Source organism: Xenopus laevis, chromosome 7S (assembly GCF_017654675.1).
Source record: "Xenopus laevis strain J_2021 chromosome 7S, Xenopus_laevis_v10.1, whole genome shotgun sequence".
Classification (NCBI taxonomy): Eukaryota; Metazoa; Chordata; class Amphibia; order Anura; family Pipidae; genus Xenopus; species Xenopus laevis.
In genome coordinates this window covers 74,480,532-74,502,143 of record NC_054384.1, presented here as the reverse complement: position 1 = coordinate 74,502,143, position 21,612 = coordinate 74,480,532, and the positions used below count along the sequence as shown (strand labels likewise).

The 21,612-nt window shown below is 38.1% G+C and overlaps 1 protein-coding gene across 1 annotated transcript; it reads right to left on the bottom strand.

The window, feature by feature from the left end:
- Positions 1 to 1,863: 1,863 nt before the first annotated feature.
- LOC108697239 (G protein-activated inward rectifier potassium channel 4) lies at positions 1,864 to 20,696 on the bottom strand. The gene is made up of 5 exons (XM_018227151.2): positions 20,575 to 20,696; positions 19,438 to 19,522; positions 11,606 to 11,885; positions 8,381 to 9,629; positions 1,864 to 2,402 (listed from the first exon to the last, which is right to left on the bottom strand). The coding sequence occupies exons 3-5, from the start codon at positions 11,822 to 11,824 to the stop codon at positions 2,050 to 2,052; spliced, it is 1,821 nt and encodes a 606-aa protein (XP_018082640.2). The 5' UTR covers positions 11,825 to 11,885; positions 19,438 to 19,522; positions 20,575 to 20,696; the 3' UTR covers positions 1,864 to 2,049.
- Between the last annotated feature and the right edge of the window lie 916 nt (positions 20,697 to 21,612).

The window sequence follows — 21,612 nt, the reverse complement described above, 5'->3', positions numbered from 1 at the left end:
AGTAGAGTAGAATATAAATTGAGGGACAGCAGAACAGGAGCAGATCATTTGGAGGAAGAATTGATATGAAAGAAATGAAAGGGAACAATGTGATGAAAATCTTGGAGAGGCACATAAGAGCAAAAATAGCAAAAATTGAGGAAACAGACGCTGTTTAAAAAAATGGATGTAGTTGGTGGAGTTGATGGACCTGTGTTCTACCATTTTAGGGTACATGGAAGCCCTCATGTTGGTTAGCATAAGTATTTGTCTACCTTTTTATAGAAATAGAGAGTGATAGCTTAATTGTATACAGGTATTTGTTGCTGCAGAGGGGTGTGTTCCTCAGAAAGGAGTGCAGGCCATTACACACAATTGTTCTTTCTATAAACAAGATCTTTTATTATTTTTTTATTGGCAGTTCTTCTAAAACTAAATATAATATTAGCAATCTGTCTTATGGAAGTAAAACCTCCTCCTTTCTGCTAGTCATAAACTCATAAAATCTCTTTACTGTATTTCTTGCATACTTAAGTCAACTGAAATTATGATTCTTTCATCTGTAGATTAGCATTTAGTCTACATTAGAATTTGTTATAAATGATTTTACATTTTGTCTTGTTTATCTTATCAATTTAAGATCCCAAACCCTTGTCCATTTGTATCATTTCTATAACTTTCTTGTAAATGTCATGCTAGCATTTTGATATACTGTTTATGATACTGACTTCCTCTCTCTGTCTTATGCTATCCCTTTAGTTAACCATTGAAATGTGACAATCAGATAAAAACTTCCAACAGAAAATCTGTTGTGCCTTAGATTTTCCTAATGGATTAAAGAAAAGGTGCAGGCTGCTGCAGAGGTAGAAGATCCATCTTGTCGTCAATCTGTTATGTTTTGGGTAGCCGAGGATTAGTAGAGTATACCAGTGCTTTATTAGCAGAGACTCATGCAGCCATTACACAACAGTAACTTTTACTTTCACTTTTAAGCTGTCAGGACGTAGTCACAGTATGTCTGAACACAGTGGCATCTACAGGCCATTTGTATAAACACCACAGTTCCCATTATGCTTTAAGAGCAAGACAGAACTCTAATTATGATGTGTTTGTCGCTGGGATGGGCTGGCATGATAGTATTTTGACAGGGGGTTTGGAAAGGGCAGGTCCATGTATTTCTACTCATGTAATTTGTATTGTTTTCTGGGTGATTAACACTGGGGGGGGGCAAATCAATATTTCTACCCGGACACTAAGGGGGTTATTTTTTAAAGTACAAATGGCAAAAACTCGAAAAATTCAAGTATTTTTTTACTATAAAAACTATATAATAGTGGAATAGTGGAAACAAAACTTGAATTTTTCTGGATTTATTATACTAAATAAAAAGTCTGAATCCAAAAATCAGGCATCTCAGACCTGCCAAGGTTGTATATAAGTCAATGAGAGTAGTCCCGAAGATATCTTGATCTACGCTAGGTTCCGTGCAATAATCTGAAGATTTAATGGTTTTCAGGCAAAAATTTAAAAAAAATCTAATTTGGAATTTTTTGAATTCGAAAATTCACCTCGACCTTTGATAAATCTGCCCCTCCTTGTTTTGTGGTCCCACCAATATATATAATGCATAAAACATTTCGCTGATTTTACATTTTCCCAGATTTTACACCATTTTTTTCTGGGCCCCTGAAAAACGTAAAATGGGGTTTCCACTGTATATGCAATCTGGGATGCAAAAATATTCATACTGTCAGTTGGATAGAATCTATACACACAGACACACACACAGATAGTATAATCAATGTAAAACTTTGAGGAATATGTCAGCACTATAAAGAAAGTACAGATATATATGTATATATATACAGCATCAACTTAGTTTGTATAGTATATTTTGAATGATTTATTATGTTTTTCCTTGTGATACAAATGTAATAATATAACAAAGTACAAGACATTTTACACATTAGGTAGTCTGAAGAGCAGGCAGTATAAAAACATGTCATTTCCACAAGCAGTCAGATCTCGCTAATTTATTCTTTTAAAATTTGCAATTAAACAGTTATTCTATTAGATATCAAGGTCATTGCTCTTTGACTCCTTACAATCCTCTTCAGCAATATAATTCTTGTCCTGATTATGTGGAATAAAATCCACAGAACCTGTGTTCGAGTCATCAGGAAGAAAGGTCTGAAGCATGTTGTCCCAGTCAAAGCTCAGAGTGGACCTATCATTCTGTTCCATTTCCTTGACTTCATGCATCTCCTTTGCACTGCTCCAAGGTGTCTGTACATCAAAAGTTTTATCAAAGTGTGAATAGTCCACACGAAAAGCTCCTTTTTCCAGAGTCATGCAAGGCTCAAACCGGTGCCCCCACAGTATCTCATCCTCTGTGTATGAGGTCTTAGCTTGGCATGTCATACCTGCACCAAAAAACATTGCATGTTATTAAAAGAAATGTAAATATTTCCTCTAAGATTTTTAATTGCTAGCTCTTTATTGCAAACATTTGGTGGACAAGTCAAGATATTGTAATCTAATTATGTTTCATCATAACAGAGTCTATAATGCATATGATATATTATTCACTCTAATATACATGTTCTTAAATGGGCAGGACCATTTATCAAAGGTCGAATTTCTAATTCATTCATTCATTACTCACAATTCGACTCAGAGGCAATTTAAGAAAACAATGAATGTTTAATATTTGATTGAATGGTTTCCGACCCAAAAATTCTAATCATATTCAATTCTTATTTGTTTTGTACGAATCAAGTTTTTCTTTCGAAAAAAAACTTGAATGTAAGGAAAGCTATAAACATCTCCAAATGGCTCAACTGACCTCTGCCATTGACTTGTAATTGAACTTGGCAGGTTTTAGGTGGTGAATATTAAAATTAGGACTGTTTCTGTGATCGAGTTGTGATAAATCTCACATTTTAATATACGTTTCAAAGCAGGGATTAAAATTTGCATGTGTGAATTTTGACACTCGAAAATTTGCTATTCGACCCTTGATAAATCTGCCCCTTAGACTTCAGTTGTAATATATAGCAGTGGTTCTCAGTGTTTTTGTCACACTGTGTATTTGTATACTGCTGAGATGACAATTAAAATGTTGGTAGAATTTAGATTTTTTTTTGAGACAAACTATAATTCTTAGGTGCCAACACTGCTGAATAAATGTCCTAAAAGGCAAAATCATATGTTTGGTGTGCTTCCTCCCTATGGGAATTGTTGTATGAAAACCAGGCTTGGAAGTAGCTGGAGGAGTTGAATGCACCCTAAAGAAAAAAGGAAAAGTAAGTGGTGTGCCGAAGAATATGTATGCAGGTATAATTCTTAGGTCACATGAGCCAATTAACAGACACACACACTCTGTCTGTTAATTGGCTCATGTGACCTAAGAAGTATAGTTTGTAAAGTTCAGTAAAAAAAAGTCGCCTGGCGATAGAGTGCCAATAACCGCTAGCGCCAGTCTGTTTTGCTAGCGAATTGGCACCTGCGCCCACCAGTGAATTGTCGATGTCCCTGCGGGTAGCAACCTGATGAAAAGTCACTAGCCACTTCGCCCTTAAGTAAATCAGCCCCTTAGCCTTTAGTTACATGGGCTAGTTTTATCATGTAGCTATGTTTAGTAGCTCCTAAAAACAATAATCAACAACACTGAAAGCACTGAGCAATTCAGAATTCTGCAAGCAAAAGTACAACAGGACCCCATGGCATCTATAGGGTCCATTAAATAGTGCAGCTCGGTCAGCCTGAGTGTAATAAGTTTAGATCATCTTACCACCTTTATCACCAATGGTCTCTATGGTCTCTGAACAATTGTGTCTTCCTTTATAAATGCAGCTATTCCAATGACAGGCTGCTTAGCAAGGTTGATGCTGGTAAAAGTTTGCTTCCTGATGGTTCCAGCTGTGAAACCATATTTTTTTCGAGAGAGAACTACAGTATACTTGCTTCTTGGATAGAATCATAAGGAAACAACGTTGGAGATGTAGAGACTGAAATAGCAGAAGACTGCCCACCAGACCTGGACTGGCAATCTGTGGGCTCTGGCAAATGCCAGAGGGGCTGCTATAAGGTGCTATAGAAAGTCAGTATTTAGTGGGCTGGTGGGGGTTGTTTGGGCCTCTGTGTGGGCCTCTACATTGCTGTCATTGCTACTAGTGGAATGAATGCTACAAGGGTAAAAATGGTACCATTCTGGCTGTGTAATAAATCCGCTAATAAATGCATAGTGTTTACTAAACATAATAACAATACAGGAGAACCCTGAGTTTACATTTCCCGGGGGGAGGGTTGCGTGAAAACAACATAAATTCTGGGAAACCATAAAAACTGGGGGGAAGGGGGTTGGAATGCTGCTTCCCTGTATGGTACAGCGAAAAACAGTGTCAATATTAGGAAAATTTTATATCTGGGTATGTAAAATAGGGTTTTACCGTGTATATATCAATTATCTTAATTTAGGAAACACTAAGTGCAAATTGTCATAATCCTGCAGCACGTTCCCAGGATTAAATTTAGTGAAATTAAGGAAATGAGAAATTGATTTGGCTTTATCTGGATTATTTTTATCCGACTACTTAAACAAATGCAATCTCTAGTGGATTTGGTATAGAAAATGAAGCAGACATTCCATATATTGACTGGAATTTTTGTAAAAAAGTGTTCAGCATGTACTGTATTATATACTGTATATTGCCATTTTCAGGTGAAATGATGCTAATTTAAAAAAATTTACATTTCATTTTTATTTAAACTAGATATGAAAACTTTAAACATACAATTTTAAAAGGTTCATTCTGTGACCGCAAATAACTGCCCTCTGTTTATGAATACACAATCAATTGGTTGGATCACCTTGGCAATACTATTATATTGATCATTACGCTAGCTATAATAAATCACACCCAGAACTGAACCGGATCCGCCCTGCTCCCCTAGTCAACATCACAGATGATGATATAATGGGGGGCGGGCTCTAGGAAGTTCCACTGTCCCACCAATGATGAAGGCACCCAGCTGCTCTCACCTATTATTTAAATTACAGATATGGGATCCCTTATCCCTAAACCAATATCCACAAAGCTCCATATTACAGAAGGCCATCACCCAAAGAGGCAGATTTATTTAAAACAATCAAATTTGAATATTGTCACGTTTTTTCAAATTGAAAAAAATTTGGAAACCTCACCAAACTGGAATGTGTACAAATTTATTAAAAAACACGATCTCTCGAATTCAGATCTGTAAAACATGAAAAAGTATTTTGTTTCCAAGTGTGCCCCACAAATAAGGTTGGCGTCAAACACTAATCTCAATAGTGTAGCAAGGTACTGTATATACTCGAGTATAAGCCGAGTTTTTCAGCATCCAAAATGTTCTAAAAAAGTCTACCTCGGCTTATACTCAAGTCAGTGAGCAGTAGCTGAGATTGCAGTCACTTTTAATCATTCCTATACCAACAGTTCGCTTGGGGAGAGACTGCAATATTACACAGCGCCCTCTGTTGGTTATATGAAAGAATAACCGTGACTGCAATATCACACAGCACCATCTGCTGGTTATATAAAAGAATAACCGTGACTGCAATATCACACAGCACCCTCTGTTGGTTATATGAAAGAATAACAGTGTGCCCTCTGTTGGTTATCTGAATGAATAACAGTGACTGCAATATCACACAGCGCCCTCTGTTGGCTATATGAAAGAATAACAGTGACTGCAATATCACACAGTGCCCTCTGTTGGTTATATGAAGGATTAACAGTGATGGCAATATCACACAGCACCCTCTGTTGGTTATATGAAAGATTAACAGTGACTGCAATATCACACAGCACCCTCTGCACATGGTAGTGGGACAGTGGGACAATGCACACAGTAATCCATTTGGCAATTCTCTGTCACCATCAACTTTGCAAAGAAGTCCGGTTGATCGCTGGGGGGGTCGTTTGGCGGAATGTGCGCTGCTGGGAGACAGGGCTGTAGTTGTGTCTAGGCTTATACTCGAGTCAATAAGTTTTCCCAGTTTTCGCAGGTTAAATTAGGTACCGCGGCTTATACTCGGGTATAATAGGAAAATGAAACCAGGACTTTACATCACTAGGAAATTAAAGGGGAAGTAGTGCAGGTCAGCAGACAAGCAGACTTCTAAAAAGAGTAGAGGCTGCAAGAAGGGAGCTTAGAGGGGGACAGTGGAAGGTAAATGGAAGGAGGTGTAGAGTTTAACCTTTTAAAGAATGTAATATTAGACAAAAATGTAAACAAATTGACGAAAATGTAAACACCCATTTATAAAATATGGTGTTATTAGTGCTTATTCACACAACAATGCAGAGAAATTGTTTATGTATCATTGTGTAAGAAGTGTGTGAGCAGTATCTACAATGTACTAATGCTTCAGCAGAATTATGTAAAACATACACCAACAGGTTGATTAAAATGTTTATATAAATTCCGATCCAAGGCATGAGTTGGAATACAAAGCCCTTCACTCAGTTAATCAGCAACAATAAACCCTGCATTTGTTATCACCAATAATAATGGCATAGAGTTCTTACTAAAGCTAAATATCAAATATGGGAATACAGATATCAGAAAATGTTTCTAACAGGAAAGTGTTTAAAGGAGAACAAAATTTAAACTGGGTGCCAAAATGTTAGTCCACCATCTTTTTCTGCTTCTTCCACCTTCCCTTTGTTCTGGTCCAGACAGGCACATGGGCAGTAAAGTGAAAGCCAAACTTAGGGAAAAAAAGCCTCCTTTTTCACTCTACTGTGCATGTGCCTGCCTATACATAGAGGAAAGAAGACAGAAGAGGAAGAAGATCGTGGTATATCAGCTTCTACAGGCCAGGCCAGTGCATTTTTCTGCTAACAAAAGCACCAGCCCAGTAATTTTTTTTTCTCCATTAAAGCCCAAAAATTAAATTTTTCCAATTATTTGCTACTAGCGACTCAACTAGGATTCAGTGTGTGCTTAAGTGGAACAGCTATAGCTTTTATTGAGCAAACACTACTACAATAATTTTAGGTCACATTTGCAATTTGGTTTGGTACTGCCCGCATGCTGATATCCAGGACACAACCATGTTCTGTTCAGCAGTTATCCTGATTCAGGTTTATCGAGAACTGACTGTGCCCCCCCCAGATGGCAGCCCTAATCACATGGTAACTGCAGTTGTGCTCCACAGTTTATGAAAAAAGAAGCACGTGTTACAAAAGAAAGAACACACAAGCTCAACATAGCTTGAAATAAAACATTAGAGTAAAAAGACAACCATGGCTAGATCAATTATACAAACCTGCATTAATAAAATAGTTCTAAAATTAACTATTGAGTAGTGATGGGCGAATTTGCGCCGTTTCGCTTCGCCGAAAAATTTGCGAATTTCGCGAAATGGCGAAAAATTCGCGAAACAGCGCCGGCGTCTCGTTTTTGACGCCGGCGCCTGTTTTTCCGACGCCGGAGCCCGTTTTTTACGCCGGCGCCCGTTTTTGGCGCCGGCGTCCATTTTTTCGAAAATTTTTTTTGAAGCCGGCGAATTTTTGCCGCGAATTTTCGCGGGCGTTTCGCGAATTTATTCGCTGGCGGCGAAACGCGCAAATTCGCCGCAAATTCGCGCCTGGCGAATAAATTCGCCCATCACTACTATTGAGTGAAACTGAGTTTAGTGTTTGTGCTCTTCAAATACTGTAACAGGTTGCGCATATACCCTTATAGTATCCTCAGAAATATGTATTCTGGAGGCGATGCAGTTCTTTCATGATTTAGAGACGGGTTTACCATGAGCATGGTACCATTAGGATAAAGGTGTTCATGGAATGGTAAAAAATTGTGCAAAGTAACTTGAAACTTGTAGGCAGTGGATGCTGTTTAGCACACAGCGCATTATACGAAACTGCAGTCACAGACAATGGCATGGAACTCCATTGCCTGTATTTGTATATTCTGCAAATAGATTCAGAATAATCTTGGGAGAGAGAAGCACAAATTGCAAAATGTGTTTTCCTAACTCAAAGACATTGCTTAACAAGATATAAACAAACATTAAACAATTTTACTGTACAAAGTCCTAGTTAGCCCTACATTACTGTTACATACATATACAGTAGGCACATTGGTCTTGTAAGGGGTTATTTATTCTACCTGTAACAATGGTCAAAAGGTACTGAGAAATGAAAACATTTGGATGAATATTTAAAGTAGATATCAAGTAAAACAGAAAACCCAATCAAGTAATTTTAAAAGACTAACACATTTCTTTAAAAAGCCTCAAACTTTGCATAACTGTGTCAAACAAATAATTAAAGGGGTTTTACTGACTCATATATCAGAGTTAGTATAAAGAGTTGTCAAGTTGATGTCAGAGAATATAACATCTTACCTGTGGCTTCAACAATACCCTCCAGTATTACAATGATTTCAAATTCCTCTCTTTTCAATGACTCAGCAGTCATTTCCCAAAAAGGACTATGGTCATTGATGAAATGACAGATGATCTGAGGCTCTACAAGGAAAAGCCGGTCCTCTCCAGTATCATAACCTAAGTTGATCTCTGATTGTTCCAAGGGTATAAATTCCCCTTCCTTTGTCTGACGGGATTTTATCAGTTTTGCCCTTATCTTTGCATCTACCATGTGACTGTCTCTTAGATCTCCAATCCTGAACATTAAGCACAACTTTTCATCCCTGTGGGACACCACACACTTCTTACTGAAAATCAACGTTTCTGCCCGTTTTTTTGGACGAGAAATCTTGACAAACATACATCCTACCATAAGCGCATCAATCATAGACCCTAGTATTGATTGGGCCATAATCAGTATAACACCCTCAGGACAATCTGCTGATACCATCCTTGATCCATAGCCAATTGTTCTTTGAGTTTCCACAGAGAAAAGTAAGGCAGAAAGAAAATTGTCTACATTGTCAATACAAGGCTTCCATTTAGGGTCCCCAATATGGTTCACATCATCTCTAAGTAGGGCATCAACAAAATATATGACTCCAAACGCAACCCAAGTGACAATGTAACACAACATAAAAACAAAGATGAAGCAGCGAAATTTTAAATCCACAATAGTGGTAAAAATATCTGATAAAAATCTCTTTTTTTCATCAATACGTCCAAGGTTTACCCTGCATTTTCCATCCTTAGTCACATATCTCTGACGTGCCTGTCGGTTGGTGAGGTTGAAGAGCTGTCGGTCATCATACATAAGTTTACAACGCATCCTGTGAGATTTTGTAGTGACCGGAGCTGATACAACACTACGAGTAGGATTCTTACTGCGCATGGGAATATTTGGAACACTGAGGGCATGTTTAGGGTGCCACTTGTTGCTGACCTCCTGTATTGGCATTTCTTGCTTTGCAGCTCGTTGGTAGCGTGGTAAGTCTTCTGTGTTTATAGTTACACTAGGTCTATGTTTTACAGGCTGTGTGGCAGCAGTTGAGTTGGTAGGATCCACAGTAATAGATCTCCTTTGACGAGATTCCTTAATACTATTGGCAGAAAGTGGGATAAAGCTTGAGATTATGCTTCCTTTTTTTGGACCATTATGTTCTGTTTTAATATCTGTTTTTTGATGATAATCATCACAGGAAGTTGTTGAAACGACCATAGTTTCAGGCTGGAAAAGATGAAACACAGGCAAAAATTAAACTATACAATTTAGAGTAATTGGTCATGTTCTCCCTTACATAATAGACAATAGTGTCTGTCTTTGACTGGAAACCTGAGATCATTGGATCAAGTACTGAGGTGAATTATGCATAATCCGAGTAAAGCACTGCAGGATATGTTGGCGCTATATAAATCCAGGATACTGATATTTATAACAAATTCATTTTTTGCAAATACTGTAGCTCTAATATTGTTCCTTAAACTATAAAAAAGAGAAAAAGAACCCCAATTGCCTCCCACTCGTACAGCAGTTCCTCAAATGTTAAACTACCTATTAAGTATTTTGTGATTGCTGAGGGCAATCACTAACCAATAAAATTAATGATGTGCTTGGTTTTAACAAAATAAGATTACATTAAAGTGCAAGTGCTATAAAAATTTATTCTATTGATTATACTTTAACTTAAAGGTTAATAAATACTTGATACAATTAATACTTCGCACAAATTAATAGCCTTATGATACAGTGTATTATCAGGTACCTTATGTTTTCACCCACAATCAATTCGACCAAGGAATTAAGTGCTGATTAGATTATTATAAGATGGCAATTACCATAAATTCATAATTGCTTCCAAATTAATTGATTATAAAGTGCTAGACAGTGCCAAGTAATTAATAATAAATAGATAATAAATAGTGTAGTTGATATAAAGAGGACCACAATTGATGGGATAAATAATTGTTAAAAACACACAGAATGCTCAGGTTAAAAGGTTTTAAGCAAGAAATGGAAAAATGCAGGGGGTGGAGTTGTCCCAAAAGCTGCTACCTGAATTATTTTCTATCCCTGGGACACCACAAAGATAAGGAGGCAGAGTATCCGGGACTGTGGTCTTGTTTGTTAATCTAAATCCTATTCTGAGGAGAGACTAAGTAACCCTAAAAAACCACAAATCCACGGGCTCTTGTGAGCTTTAGTAGCAGAGAAGAGAGAGATACCCGAGCACTAGGTAGAAGTAGATTTCCTTCCCACCCCTTCTATTCCGTTTCCCAAAGACCGAAATTATTCTAAAATTTTAAGTTAAAAGGATTCCAAACGCCGACGCGCGTTTCGCAGTGATAGCTTTATCAAGCCTTGATATTTTGTATTGTTCCTTAAACTGTCATTGCATTGCGCATTTCAAATTTTAATTGCGCACTCTTAAGAAGTGCTTGAAGGTGTCGTAATCTTTTGGACATAACGACTTTTTCAGTAAGAAGTTTTATTACATTTACTGCAAAATAGCGCAAACTATAAAATTCACAAACGGTCGGAAGTGGTAGCTAAATACTTTCCGGGTTCGCAAAAGCTATATTAAATTCGCGCAAAGCAAAATTTTTTGCTCAAAGGCATACCTTTTTGCATTGCGAATAGTTTTTCCGGTACCGACTTATATTACATTCCCCCGCAAGTCTGCTAAAAGTCCTAATAAAAATTCTCCATCTTGAACCTGCTGAGGTCATGTAGAAGTCAGTGGCAGATGTCCCATTTACAATTGAAAGATATCCTACCCTGGATTTAGTACAATAATTTTTGGCGAAAATCTGAAAAAAAATCTACGTTTTTCGGGCATCAAATCCCCCAAAAAATCATACGATTTAGATTTTTTTCACAATTTTCTTGTACCAAATTTTTTTTGAGTTAATTTATTGATAAATACGGTAAAAACATGGACGGAAGTTTGGTCGAAGTGGTTTTAAGGAAATAGCGAGAAATTTGGATTTTATTAAATAACCCCCTTAATGTAGTGAGATAACGAAGATAACGCAACAGTACAGTGAATCTTTGTATGGCATTCTTATTCTGTTAGATATGAGGAAAAAGTTATAGTGATATCTTTCATCAATTAACTGAATACATCTCTGCTATTAGGTTCATGTTTCCAGTAATAGATTAACCATTAATTTAGTGAGTAGTTTTAACATTAAAAAACATTTTACCTTTTGAGGAAAGGTTCCATATCTGCTGGTGTCTGTAGGGGGTCGTGGTAGATATGCAAGCATATGCTTGGCCGTGGGAGTCCTTGCTGGTGGGATGGAATTTCTTCTTACGCGAGGGTCATCCACATTTAACCTGTTGTCATTGATGTTATTCTGTACACAAGAACTATTGTCCTGCTGCAAGTGCATGCTACTGCTGCTTGGAACAGGCAGAACCATTGTGGATCAGAAGATAACCTTGCCAGGTCAGTCAAGCACATGTGTCTGCTGCTGTTGGATTCTAACATAAACAGAAATCAACAGAGCATCTTTATACTCATCAACTTTCAGTTAATTTATGCTGAAAATAATTTTCAAATTAAAGGAGAAGTACAGTCTAAAATAGAATAAGGCTAGAAATGCTGTATTTTGTATACTAAACATAATCATGAATTTACTGCACCACAAGCCTAATCAAACAAATGATTTACGCTTTCAAAGCTGGCCACAGGGGGTGACCATCTTGTAACTTTGTTAAACATCTTTGCAAGACCAAGACTGTGCACATGCTCAGTGTGGTATGGGCTGCTTAGGTCATAAATTATCAAAATAGCACAAGTTAAATAATATCTGTCAGAAGCCGATACAGCAAGACTGATTAATAATCAGAATAGGCAGACTGCACTTGGTCCTGTGCTGTCATGTAATCTAATGTGGATTTTTTAGTTGTTATACTTTTTAATACAAACTTTCTTCAACTCTGCAGAACCAGTGGCTGCAGCAAAATAATCCTCCAAATAGAATCCCAGTTTATCTGTTTAAATCTGGTTTCATGATCTTTGTTCCTGCAGCTGGAGTTGGAAACAGTAAAGGGGATATAAAGTCAAAAATTTGACTTACCTGTTGTCAATCTGGTCACAGGTGATCTGTGTAAAGGTGGCCATACACGGGCAGATAAAGCTGCCGATATCGGTCGTTTGGACCGATTTGACAGCTTATCTGCCCGTGTATGGGGGCTTCCGACGGGTCTTCCCGATCGATATCTGGCTACGATATCGATCGGGAAGGTTGGATTTTTACCCGACTGACCCGCCGGAGCCGCTTGGCGCATCGTAATTCGATCGTTCGGCCATACGGCCGAACGTTCGAATTACCCCCGATATAGCCATGCAGTTTAGTGGCATATCGGGGAAAGATCCGCTCGTTTGGCGATGTCGCCAAACGAGCAGATCTTGGAGTCTATGGCCACCTTAAGCCATTAAGCTGGCTATAAAACCCCCTACACTGCACTGACACATTGCCCAATGTAGGTCTATTTCTTGATAGTTCCTGTGTGTGTTGCTTGTCTGATTATATTCCTGACCTTTGCCTGTTTTTGACCTTGCTGTATTGCTGCCTGAACTGACTCTTGCCTGACTTTGTACCGTGTTACCGATTGGTTTTGATCCTGTTTATCCTGACTATGCCCCTGGCTCCTGATTTTGTACTGCACTGGTTGATACCGTCACAGCCGGTTCCACGACTGCTGGTCCCAGCTCCTCCTGCAGTGTTGGACTGGGCCGGCGGGACACCGGAAAATACCCGGTGGGCCCAGGCCCTCATGGGCCCCCGCCGACCCAGACCCCTCCCCCAATCTGCTGGCCCTAAAGAAACAGTTTGCGCTGTGCGCAGGCATTCTAACAGGTCGCATCAGCCAGGCTGTATGCAGGGCCTTTTTCACGTTCCTTCCTGCTGCGACCAGCATAGAACACAGTGCTCATGCGAACCTGTGCAGAAGTGCACACGCAATTTGGAACGGCGGATCGGTGGAGCGTCGGAAAATCAGGGGGGGCTACATGGGCTCTACAGCAGTGGGAGCCAGGGTCTGCAGGGGGGCCCTGGACAGCAGCCCCGGTGGGCCCCCGGGCCCCCCAGTCCCACCCCGTCCTCCTGTATAAGTTACGGTTCGCTTGTCTGCCCAGGACTTTCTCCATGGTCTTCTCACTTTAAAGGAACTGTTCAGTGTAAAAATAAAAACTGGGTAAATAGATAGGCTGTGCAAAATAAAAAATGTTTCTAATATAATTAGTTAGGCAAATATGTAATGTATAAAGGCTGATCTGACTGGATGTCTAACATAATAGCCAGAACACTACTTCCTGCTTTTCAGCTCTCTTGGTTTCCACTGACTGGTTACCCTGGTAACCAGGCAGTAACCAATGAGGGGCTTGAGGGGAGGCCATATGGGTCATATCTTTTGCTTTTGAATCTGAGCTTCATGCTGAGGATCAATTGCAAACTCACTGAACAGATATGTACCATGTGGCCCCCCTTCAAATCGCTGACTAGCTCAGAGTTATAGAGCTGAAAAGCAGGAAGTAGTGTTCTGGCTATTATGTTACACATCCAGTCACTCCAGCCTTTATTCATTACATTTTTGTCACGAACCATATTAGAAACATTATATATTTTGTCGAGCCTATCTATTTACCCAGTTTTTATTTTCACACTGAACTGTTCCTTTAAGACCTGGCAGCATCTGAGTAGCCGAGGGCTCTTCCCGAAGCCAAAGTTTGGCTGCTATAGGCGGAAGCGTGAGCTGAGGCCAGGACCTTGGGGTTTGTTCTTGATTTGGGATACCATACTTTACAGGTAGGTTCCTGGACTGGAAAGCCATAAAGCTGTTAAAAAAAAATACAGGTACTGTAGATATCCCCTATAATGGACAGTTGCCAGCACAAGGGTTACAGTGAGAGAGTATGGTTCAATCCATAGGGAGAGTGTTGTCAGGCCCATTGTTCTTTTCCAGTGTGCATTTTGGTTTGTTTACCCACTCTGTAACTTTTCTGTTGTGGCTATTTTGTTCGACCTCTCAAAAAACTACCTGACAAATACAAAATTATTTGCATTGGCTTCCTATTTTGTACTGGCATAGCTAGTTATTTGTAGCCACTAATTAGATAGCGGTCATAGATAATATTTACAGTATATTTTTGTTAAGAAAATATATATAATCTTTTCAGCCGTCTCTTACTGGAGAGAGATTCGTCATCAACACAGAACATCCGTCTGTACACTCTGTACATAGTGCATAATAATCTAAACAGAAAGGGAACAGGTTTAGGGCTCAGATTATGATAAACTGTAATCCTCTGCAAATGAGGCCTGAAGCTCATGAAAAGCTAAGATTAGGTTGCAGATAGGATACAAAAAAACTGTTTTGTATAAATAGTTTTTTTTATCTATAATTCACTCTTGTCTTCTGTGTCAGTTTCCAAAAGGGACTTAAATCTGTTTTACAGTTAAAGATATGAGGGTTTATTTGTTATTGTTGGGAAAGAGTGCAAAGTGCAAAATATAGGTGCAAACCTTGCCTGTTCTTTGCCCCTTACCCAGTGGCTCACAAAATGTGGGTCTGCCCTTTGGGGGGGGTGGCTTGGAGCCATTGCATGGCATGGAAGCCTCAGCCCCAACTTCAGTTTGGCTGACATTTAAGATTAATATTTATTTGCTATCCTAAGATTAATATTTATTTGATATTCTTAGGAGCAGATTTATCAAGGGTTGAATTGAAATTTTGAACTGTTAAATATGAATTTCGATTTTATTTTAGTGTAATTCGACTAGGTAATAGTCCAAATTTGATTTGAGTTGAAATTTATCATAAACTGTCTCTTTATGAATTTGAATTTGACTATTAGCCATCTAAAACCTGCCGAATCGTCGTTTTAGCCTATGGGGGACTTCCTACAACCTTGGATCGAATTAGATTGAATTCAGTTCGAGTTTGCAGGTCGATCCTATTCACCTAAATATAAAAAGAATTTTTTTTTTAATACATTTCAATTGGTCGTTTTTTATTGAGTTTCGAGTTGATAGGAGTTGATGGGAGTTTTAGAAACGCCCATAAGCTCAAAATTCGACCCTTGATAAATATGCCCCTTAAAGTTTACTGGTTGGTTTTTTCTTTGCATGTAATACAGATTACATTCAAAACATGTTTTAACCCATTTATTGTACAATAGGTGCATTATAAATAGATGTTAAAGGGATACTGTCATGGAAAAACATGTTTTTTTTTCAAAACACATCAGTTAATAGTGCTGCTCCAGCAGAATTTTGCACTGAAATCCATTTCTCAAAAGAACAAACAGATTTTTTTATATTCAATTTTGAAATCTGACACGGGGCTAGACATTTTGTCAATTTCCCAGCTGCCCCTGGTCATGTGACTTGTGCCTGCACTTTAGGAGAGAAATGCTTTCTGGCAGGCTGCTGTTTTTCCTTCTCAATGTAACTGAATGTGTCTCAGTGAGACATGGGATTTTACTATTGAGTGTTGTTCTGAGATCTACCAGGCAACTGTTATCTTGTGTTTCTGGTTACCTTCCCATTGTTCTTTTGTTTGGCTGCTGGGGGGGAAATATAGGGGGGTGATATCACTCCAACTTGCAGTACAGCAGTAAAGAGTGATTGAAGTTTATCAGAGCACAAGTCACATGACTTGGGGCAGCTGGGAAATTGACAATATGTCTAGCCCCATGTCAGATTTCAAAATTGAATATAAAAAAATCTGTTTGCTCTTTTGAGAAATGGATTTCAGTGCAGAATTCTGCATGTTTTCCCATGACAGTATCCCTTTAATAAAAAATATAAATAATTTACTAATACACCAATATATTTTACAGTGTTGTTCTGTACTCTGTACTCCTTTCATGAGCTTGGGGGGCCTGGCCAAAGGTTGGACTTGGACTAAAAAGCGCTCAAGTGAAATAAAAATGACCCCAGAAAAGAAGATGAACATGTTTTGTCACTGGGTTTTTTTTTTTGTCTCTAGACTACAATATTATGGATTAGGCAGTGTAGAATCTTTCTTGCAGTGCCTGTTTTTTCTAAAATTATGAAATGAAGTGAAAATATTTATTTCAGAATTGCACAACCTGTAAATCACAAATGGGTTCATCAAACAATATGGTATGCATGTAAGTGGTGATTAATATGCATTCATAGGAAAATAGGCAATTTTATATTTATATTTTGAGATGACACGTGTTGTCAAAATAAGTTAATAGTTTTATTTGTATTAGTTACATGGTTTATTTAATGGAATACATTTAACTGTCTAGTTTTCAAGTGGTTTATTCCTACATGCAAAAGCTACTTGTGATTTGCTTTGTTGCAGGTTGTGTCCAAAATGTGCAAGTGCAGTGAGGATCAAATAAACATAAAATAATGAGATGTCTGTTCAGTCAGAGCTGAGACCACAGCCCTTTAAATATTTAATAGATTGCTCTTAGGCCTGTGAACGCATAGCTGTATTTTGTGTGTGTTTTACAGCATATTTCCCCCCTATGCTTGAATACCAGCAAAGGGGATTGTCAGACATTTATCACCGAAAAACTTACTTTTTTAAGTGAGAATCATGTGAAAATCTTTTCAAGGGATTCCCAGTGACAAAATATGGGACGGCTGGTCACAATTGAGATGTGTTAGAGCATCTTTTGGCCATTGGCAAACCCAAGAAAAATGTTTTGCAATCTAGAAAAGATCCATAATCATTAATCTGTACTTTGTAATTAAATCCATGTCCCCGAGTACATAAATAGTTGATTGAATAACTGAAAAATTAGATATATTTGGCAAAATTTGCGTCTTGGGCCTTGGGACACTATCTTTTTCTGTTACTACAATACACTGCAACAGTAGTTATGTAATGACATGTTTGTGGTTACAATACATAAGAAGCATTTCCTATCTTCATTTCAGAATCACTGCATATCTCTTTGTTGTACAGCTCAGTTTATTTTATGTGTCGCCAGGATAATCCTTACTATTCCTGACCAGAGTGCCCACACACGTCTGCCTATGGTCTTTCTACTGACCTGCATTATCCCTCTGCTCTCCTCACACACAGCCAGCTGTGCCACCCCAAATACTTTGTTTAGTGATCCCTTAAATCTCCACTCTGCTTGATTAAAACCACTGCCATGATCTCACTTGCTTGGTGTATCTGGATCAGACCTGATGCTCAGTATCAAGATGTCAAGCTTTTAATCAAACACACTTTGGGAATTATATTAATGAAAAGGGAATTAAACAATGATTGCCAGGGATCTGCACTGTGTAGCACTCCAGCTTTTGCTGAACTATCAACCCCAGCATCCTTTAAATAGGCCACTCCGAGCCATAAGTTTCACATTCCTGCCAACGTCACAGACAATGACCAGGTCAGTCAATTCTACCTGTGGCTTTTGCAATAGATGATCATTGGCCTATGTATTGGCTGCCATGAATAATCTCATTCTGCTGTGATACACTATACTAGATTGTCTAAAGTGGAAAACAGTGTTGATCAGTGACCCCTGTAGCCATTTCTATCAGGGCAGTGGACAACATGGAACTGCACTTCCACTAGTTTAATATGAAAATGAAGGTGTACCTTTACATACACTTTTATTAAGTTATACATGAACCTATTATAAGCAACTTTTCAGTGGCTGCTCTACATATATTATAAATATAAAACATGAAGATTTATTTTCAAGCAACTTTAAACAACCATTTCCTGTAAAGTATATTTTAACTGCATAAGCATACAATCTTGTTTTCCTGGGATGCATCCACAGAGTTAAATATCGCTTCATCCTCCAAAGACTCCCCATAGCAAATAAAATTAGATTGCTGATTACTCTTTGGTTTCTTAAGCTGGAAGTGGGGGGGTGGGTGGAATTGCGGAACATCTAAGTACTCTTGTGGATTTAGTAGGATTTGAAAAAAAAATCAAGAGAATAATTATTTGGTATTAGTTTGTGGGATTTTGAAAAACATCCAAATATATTCAGTAAGGATAACAGGAATGAATTTTGGGTGGGAGAAGTGGTGTGATGAAACCTCTGTGCTCCATTCTTAGATTCTTAGATTCTTAAATGTTATTCAACCAAATTATTTTGATGAAATCCCTGCTACTGCGCTATATTTATTTTTAATGGTGTCATCAAAAACAGTAAAATAAGTATAATTCATGTTTCTGAATGCTAACACTGGTTACTTTATCTACTTGATCTTTCGCTTTAAAAAATAAGATTTTTTAAATGTATGTATGTATATCTGTATGTATGAGAGAGAGAGAGAGAGAGAGAGAGAGAGAGAGAGAGAGAGAGAGAGAGAGAGAGAGAGAGAGAGAGAGAGAGAGAGAGAGAGAGAGAGAGAGAGAGAGAGAGAGAGAGAGAGAGAGAGAGAGAGAGAGAGAGATGTGATTGTGTAAAATTGCACTCACTCTGGTCCTGTAAATGAAATGAAGAAATCTGATGACATTGGCTACCAACTTGTCCCACTGGAAAAAGAGTGTATCCGATTAGGCTTTGTATGGGCCTCATCAGTTCACTGAGATAGCCAGCCAATTGGATAATTCTGAAGTGGTGTTCAAAAAAAAAAAATCTGTTTGATAATTTGGCCAAACAAATGGATCTTTCAGTGAAATGCCAGATGCTAATGTACTCCCTTACAAAGACATGAGGAAGGAAGTGCCCCGGGCCAGTGCTCTAACTAGCAGAAAACTGCACTGGCTCGGGCACTTGCGAGCAAGTGATGATGCTCTTCCTTCCTCCTGTCTTAGTATCAGGTAAGTCATTACAATCCTTCAGAGGTGCCCTAACATTTGGCACCACCCTTGGATCAGAGCTTTCCCTCTACTCTATGTATAAATAACATGATACAGAAAAAATCTAATGAAAATTAATGGAATCATAATAAAAATTATATCAAACGTTAAATTAAATTAATGTTTGTGAAGTCCAAACACTGTTATGTACACATAATGCCTAAATTGTGTACTTTAACCATTTGTTTGTGGCTAATATAAAGCATGCACTTACCTTGAACCTCAGCTACTGGGATGCTATTTTCCCTGGTTTCATTTAGACAGTCTTCCATCTAGATGCACCTTGGCTGGGTGCAGGGCTGTGAGAACAATATTATAGTTGGTGAATAGTTAATTTTTTTTAAAAAAATTTAAGTTTCTGCTACACTTTTGAACACCATGAATTGTAGAATCTCTGTCGCAACATGGGAGAAATAGTCTTAATAAAATGGAGGAATAAGGATTCAGTAAATAGAAGACCAAAACCGCCACTTCAGTCCAATGAAGCCTTATAGAACAAAAAAAATGATCTGGCAAAAATTTGTCATACACAGATAATTTCCTGCAAACCGTGTTAATAAAAACATAAGCTTTTGTAGCAAATTATCTTTGTATGACCAGTTCTTGCCTCATTGTTTTGTTGGACTATAAGGCTTCATTGGAACGGAAGTGGAGGAAGGACTGTTCAACTCGTTTTAACAAAATGAAGTGTCAAGAACTAGTCATACACAGATAATTTGCTGTAAACGGTGTTAATAAAAACATAAAGAATAAAACACTTTTGCAGCAAATAATCTGTGTATGACCAGTTCCTGCCACATCATTTTGTTAGAACTAGTGGGACAGTCCAGACACATTGCAGCAGAAAGTTCAAATACAGTAAGTAAAAACAACTTGCCTAATGTGTATATATATATATATATATATTATATATATATATGAACATCTCTGCACAATTAATGAATGAATGTTTAATCTGCAAAAATGTGATTATAATTATGATGTGGCTGTACATCATTTGGAACAAAAACCCAATTGAAAAAAGGATTAAAATGAAAGAGTTTTGACCACTTTAGCACCGCTGAGGGTTACTGTAATATATTTTGATAGAAAATGTGGGATGAAATACAGGATTTATCCTGTATTATGAACAAATACAAATAGTTCTATATCCCTACCTTTATGTTATAATATTGCTAGGATTGCATAGCACCTGCTTAGAAAATACAGCTCGAAAGTTCTTTACAACTAAATGTCTTACATTTATAGTATAATTAGAATATTAATACAGTAGTAGACTCCATACCATAAAGCATGTGTAGAGCTATATATATATATATATATATATACATATTTGAATAATTGTGCCTACCTCATCATCTGTGAAAGTCTTTGGAAACCCTATTGAAGATGAGATTATGATCCAGGTTGACTTTTCAACTGGAAGAATCATTCAGACACAAGGTCTGAGACCCAGTACACTGCTGATGAATATGCCAGTGCTGAATGTGTAGCAGTGTTACTGAGATTCCAATCCCTTTCAGAAGGAGGTCACTTGCTAATCTGTACCAATGTCAAGCAGAATTACCGCTAGATGATTTAACCACTGGACAAGCTACAAGCAGCAGCCTGGACATGTCAGGGTTAATACGACAGTGGGAGAAGGTTGGTTACCTCTTTTTGTTACCTCCCAGTCAGGGATGTGGTTAAGGTTTTTCATTAAATCCAATTATATCACATTATTCAGACTCCCAGATGTCCCACTGGTATAAGCAGTGGCGTAACTAGATATTACTGGGCCCCACAGCAAATTATTTTTCAGGCCCCCAAAATGTTTAGAGGTTGACTTGTTTCTCCAATATTTATTGAAATTGTATATGAATTAGGGCCTCATGGGGCCCCTATACCTCCTGGGCCCCCCTGCAGCCGCAGGGTCTGCTTCCTCTATAGTTACGCCCCTGGGTATAAGAAAGTCATGGGATTTTAGATTTGATGCTACAGAGTAAAAGGAACAACTCAATAAAATACATTTATCCATTCCCAGGTTACATTGTCCCTGCCATACTCTTTCAGTTCTGTTGTACTGTAGCAGCAGTGTTAGAAACCCAGAAGCTAAGTACTGTTAGAGCAAGAGGTTAGATTTTACCAGTTTTATGACTTCTGGTTGGAGGTCAAGCACAGCAGCCCTATTACTAGGGGTGCAGTAAATGAATCATTTTCAGTGCTCAAAATAGAAACCAGTGCAATTAGCATCAGCATTTAATAATCAGCCCTGTAGCAGCAGCTTATATTATAGGCCAACCTCATTTTCCGCTTGATAATTTGCGATGACCCCTAACAGCTGCTCAGAGCCCACTGAGCATGTGAGTGTCACAGACACTTTCCAAGATGGTGACCCCCTGTGTCAAGT

What these genes read in the sequence shown, in the direction of transcription:
- LOC108697239 (XM_018227151.2), bottom strand. Translation starts at nt 11,824, where the DNA reads ATGGTTCTGCCTGTTCCAAGCAGCAGTAGCATGCACTTGCAGCAGGAC. An exon ending in ATGGAACCTTTCCTCAAAAG is followed by an intron (nt 9,630 to 11,605) that starts GTAAAATGTTTT and finishes CATCTTTTCCAG; the next exon opens with CCTGAAACTATGGTCGTTTC. An exon ending in GGGTATTGTTGAAGCCACAG is followed by an intron (nt 2,403 to 8,380) that starts GTAAGATGTTAT and finishes TTTTTGGTGCAG; the next exon opens with GTATGACATGCCAAGCTAAG.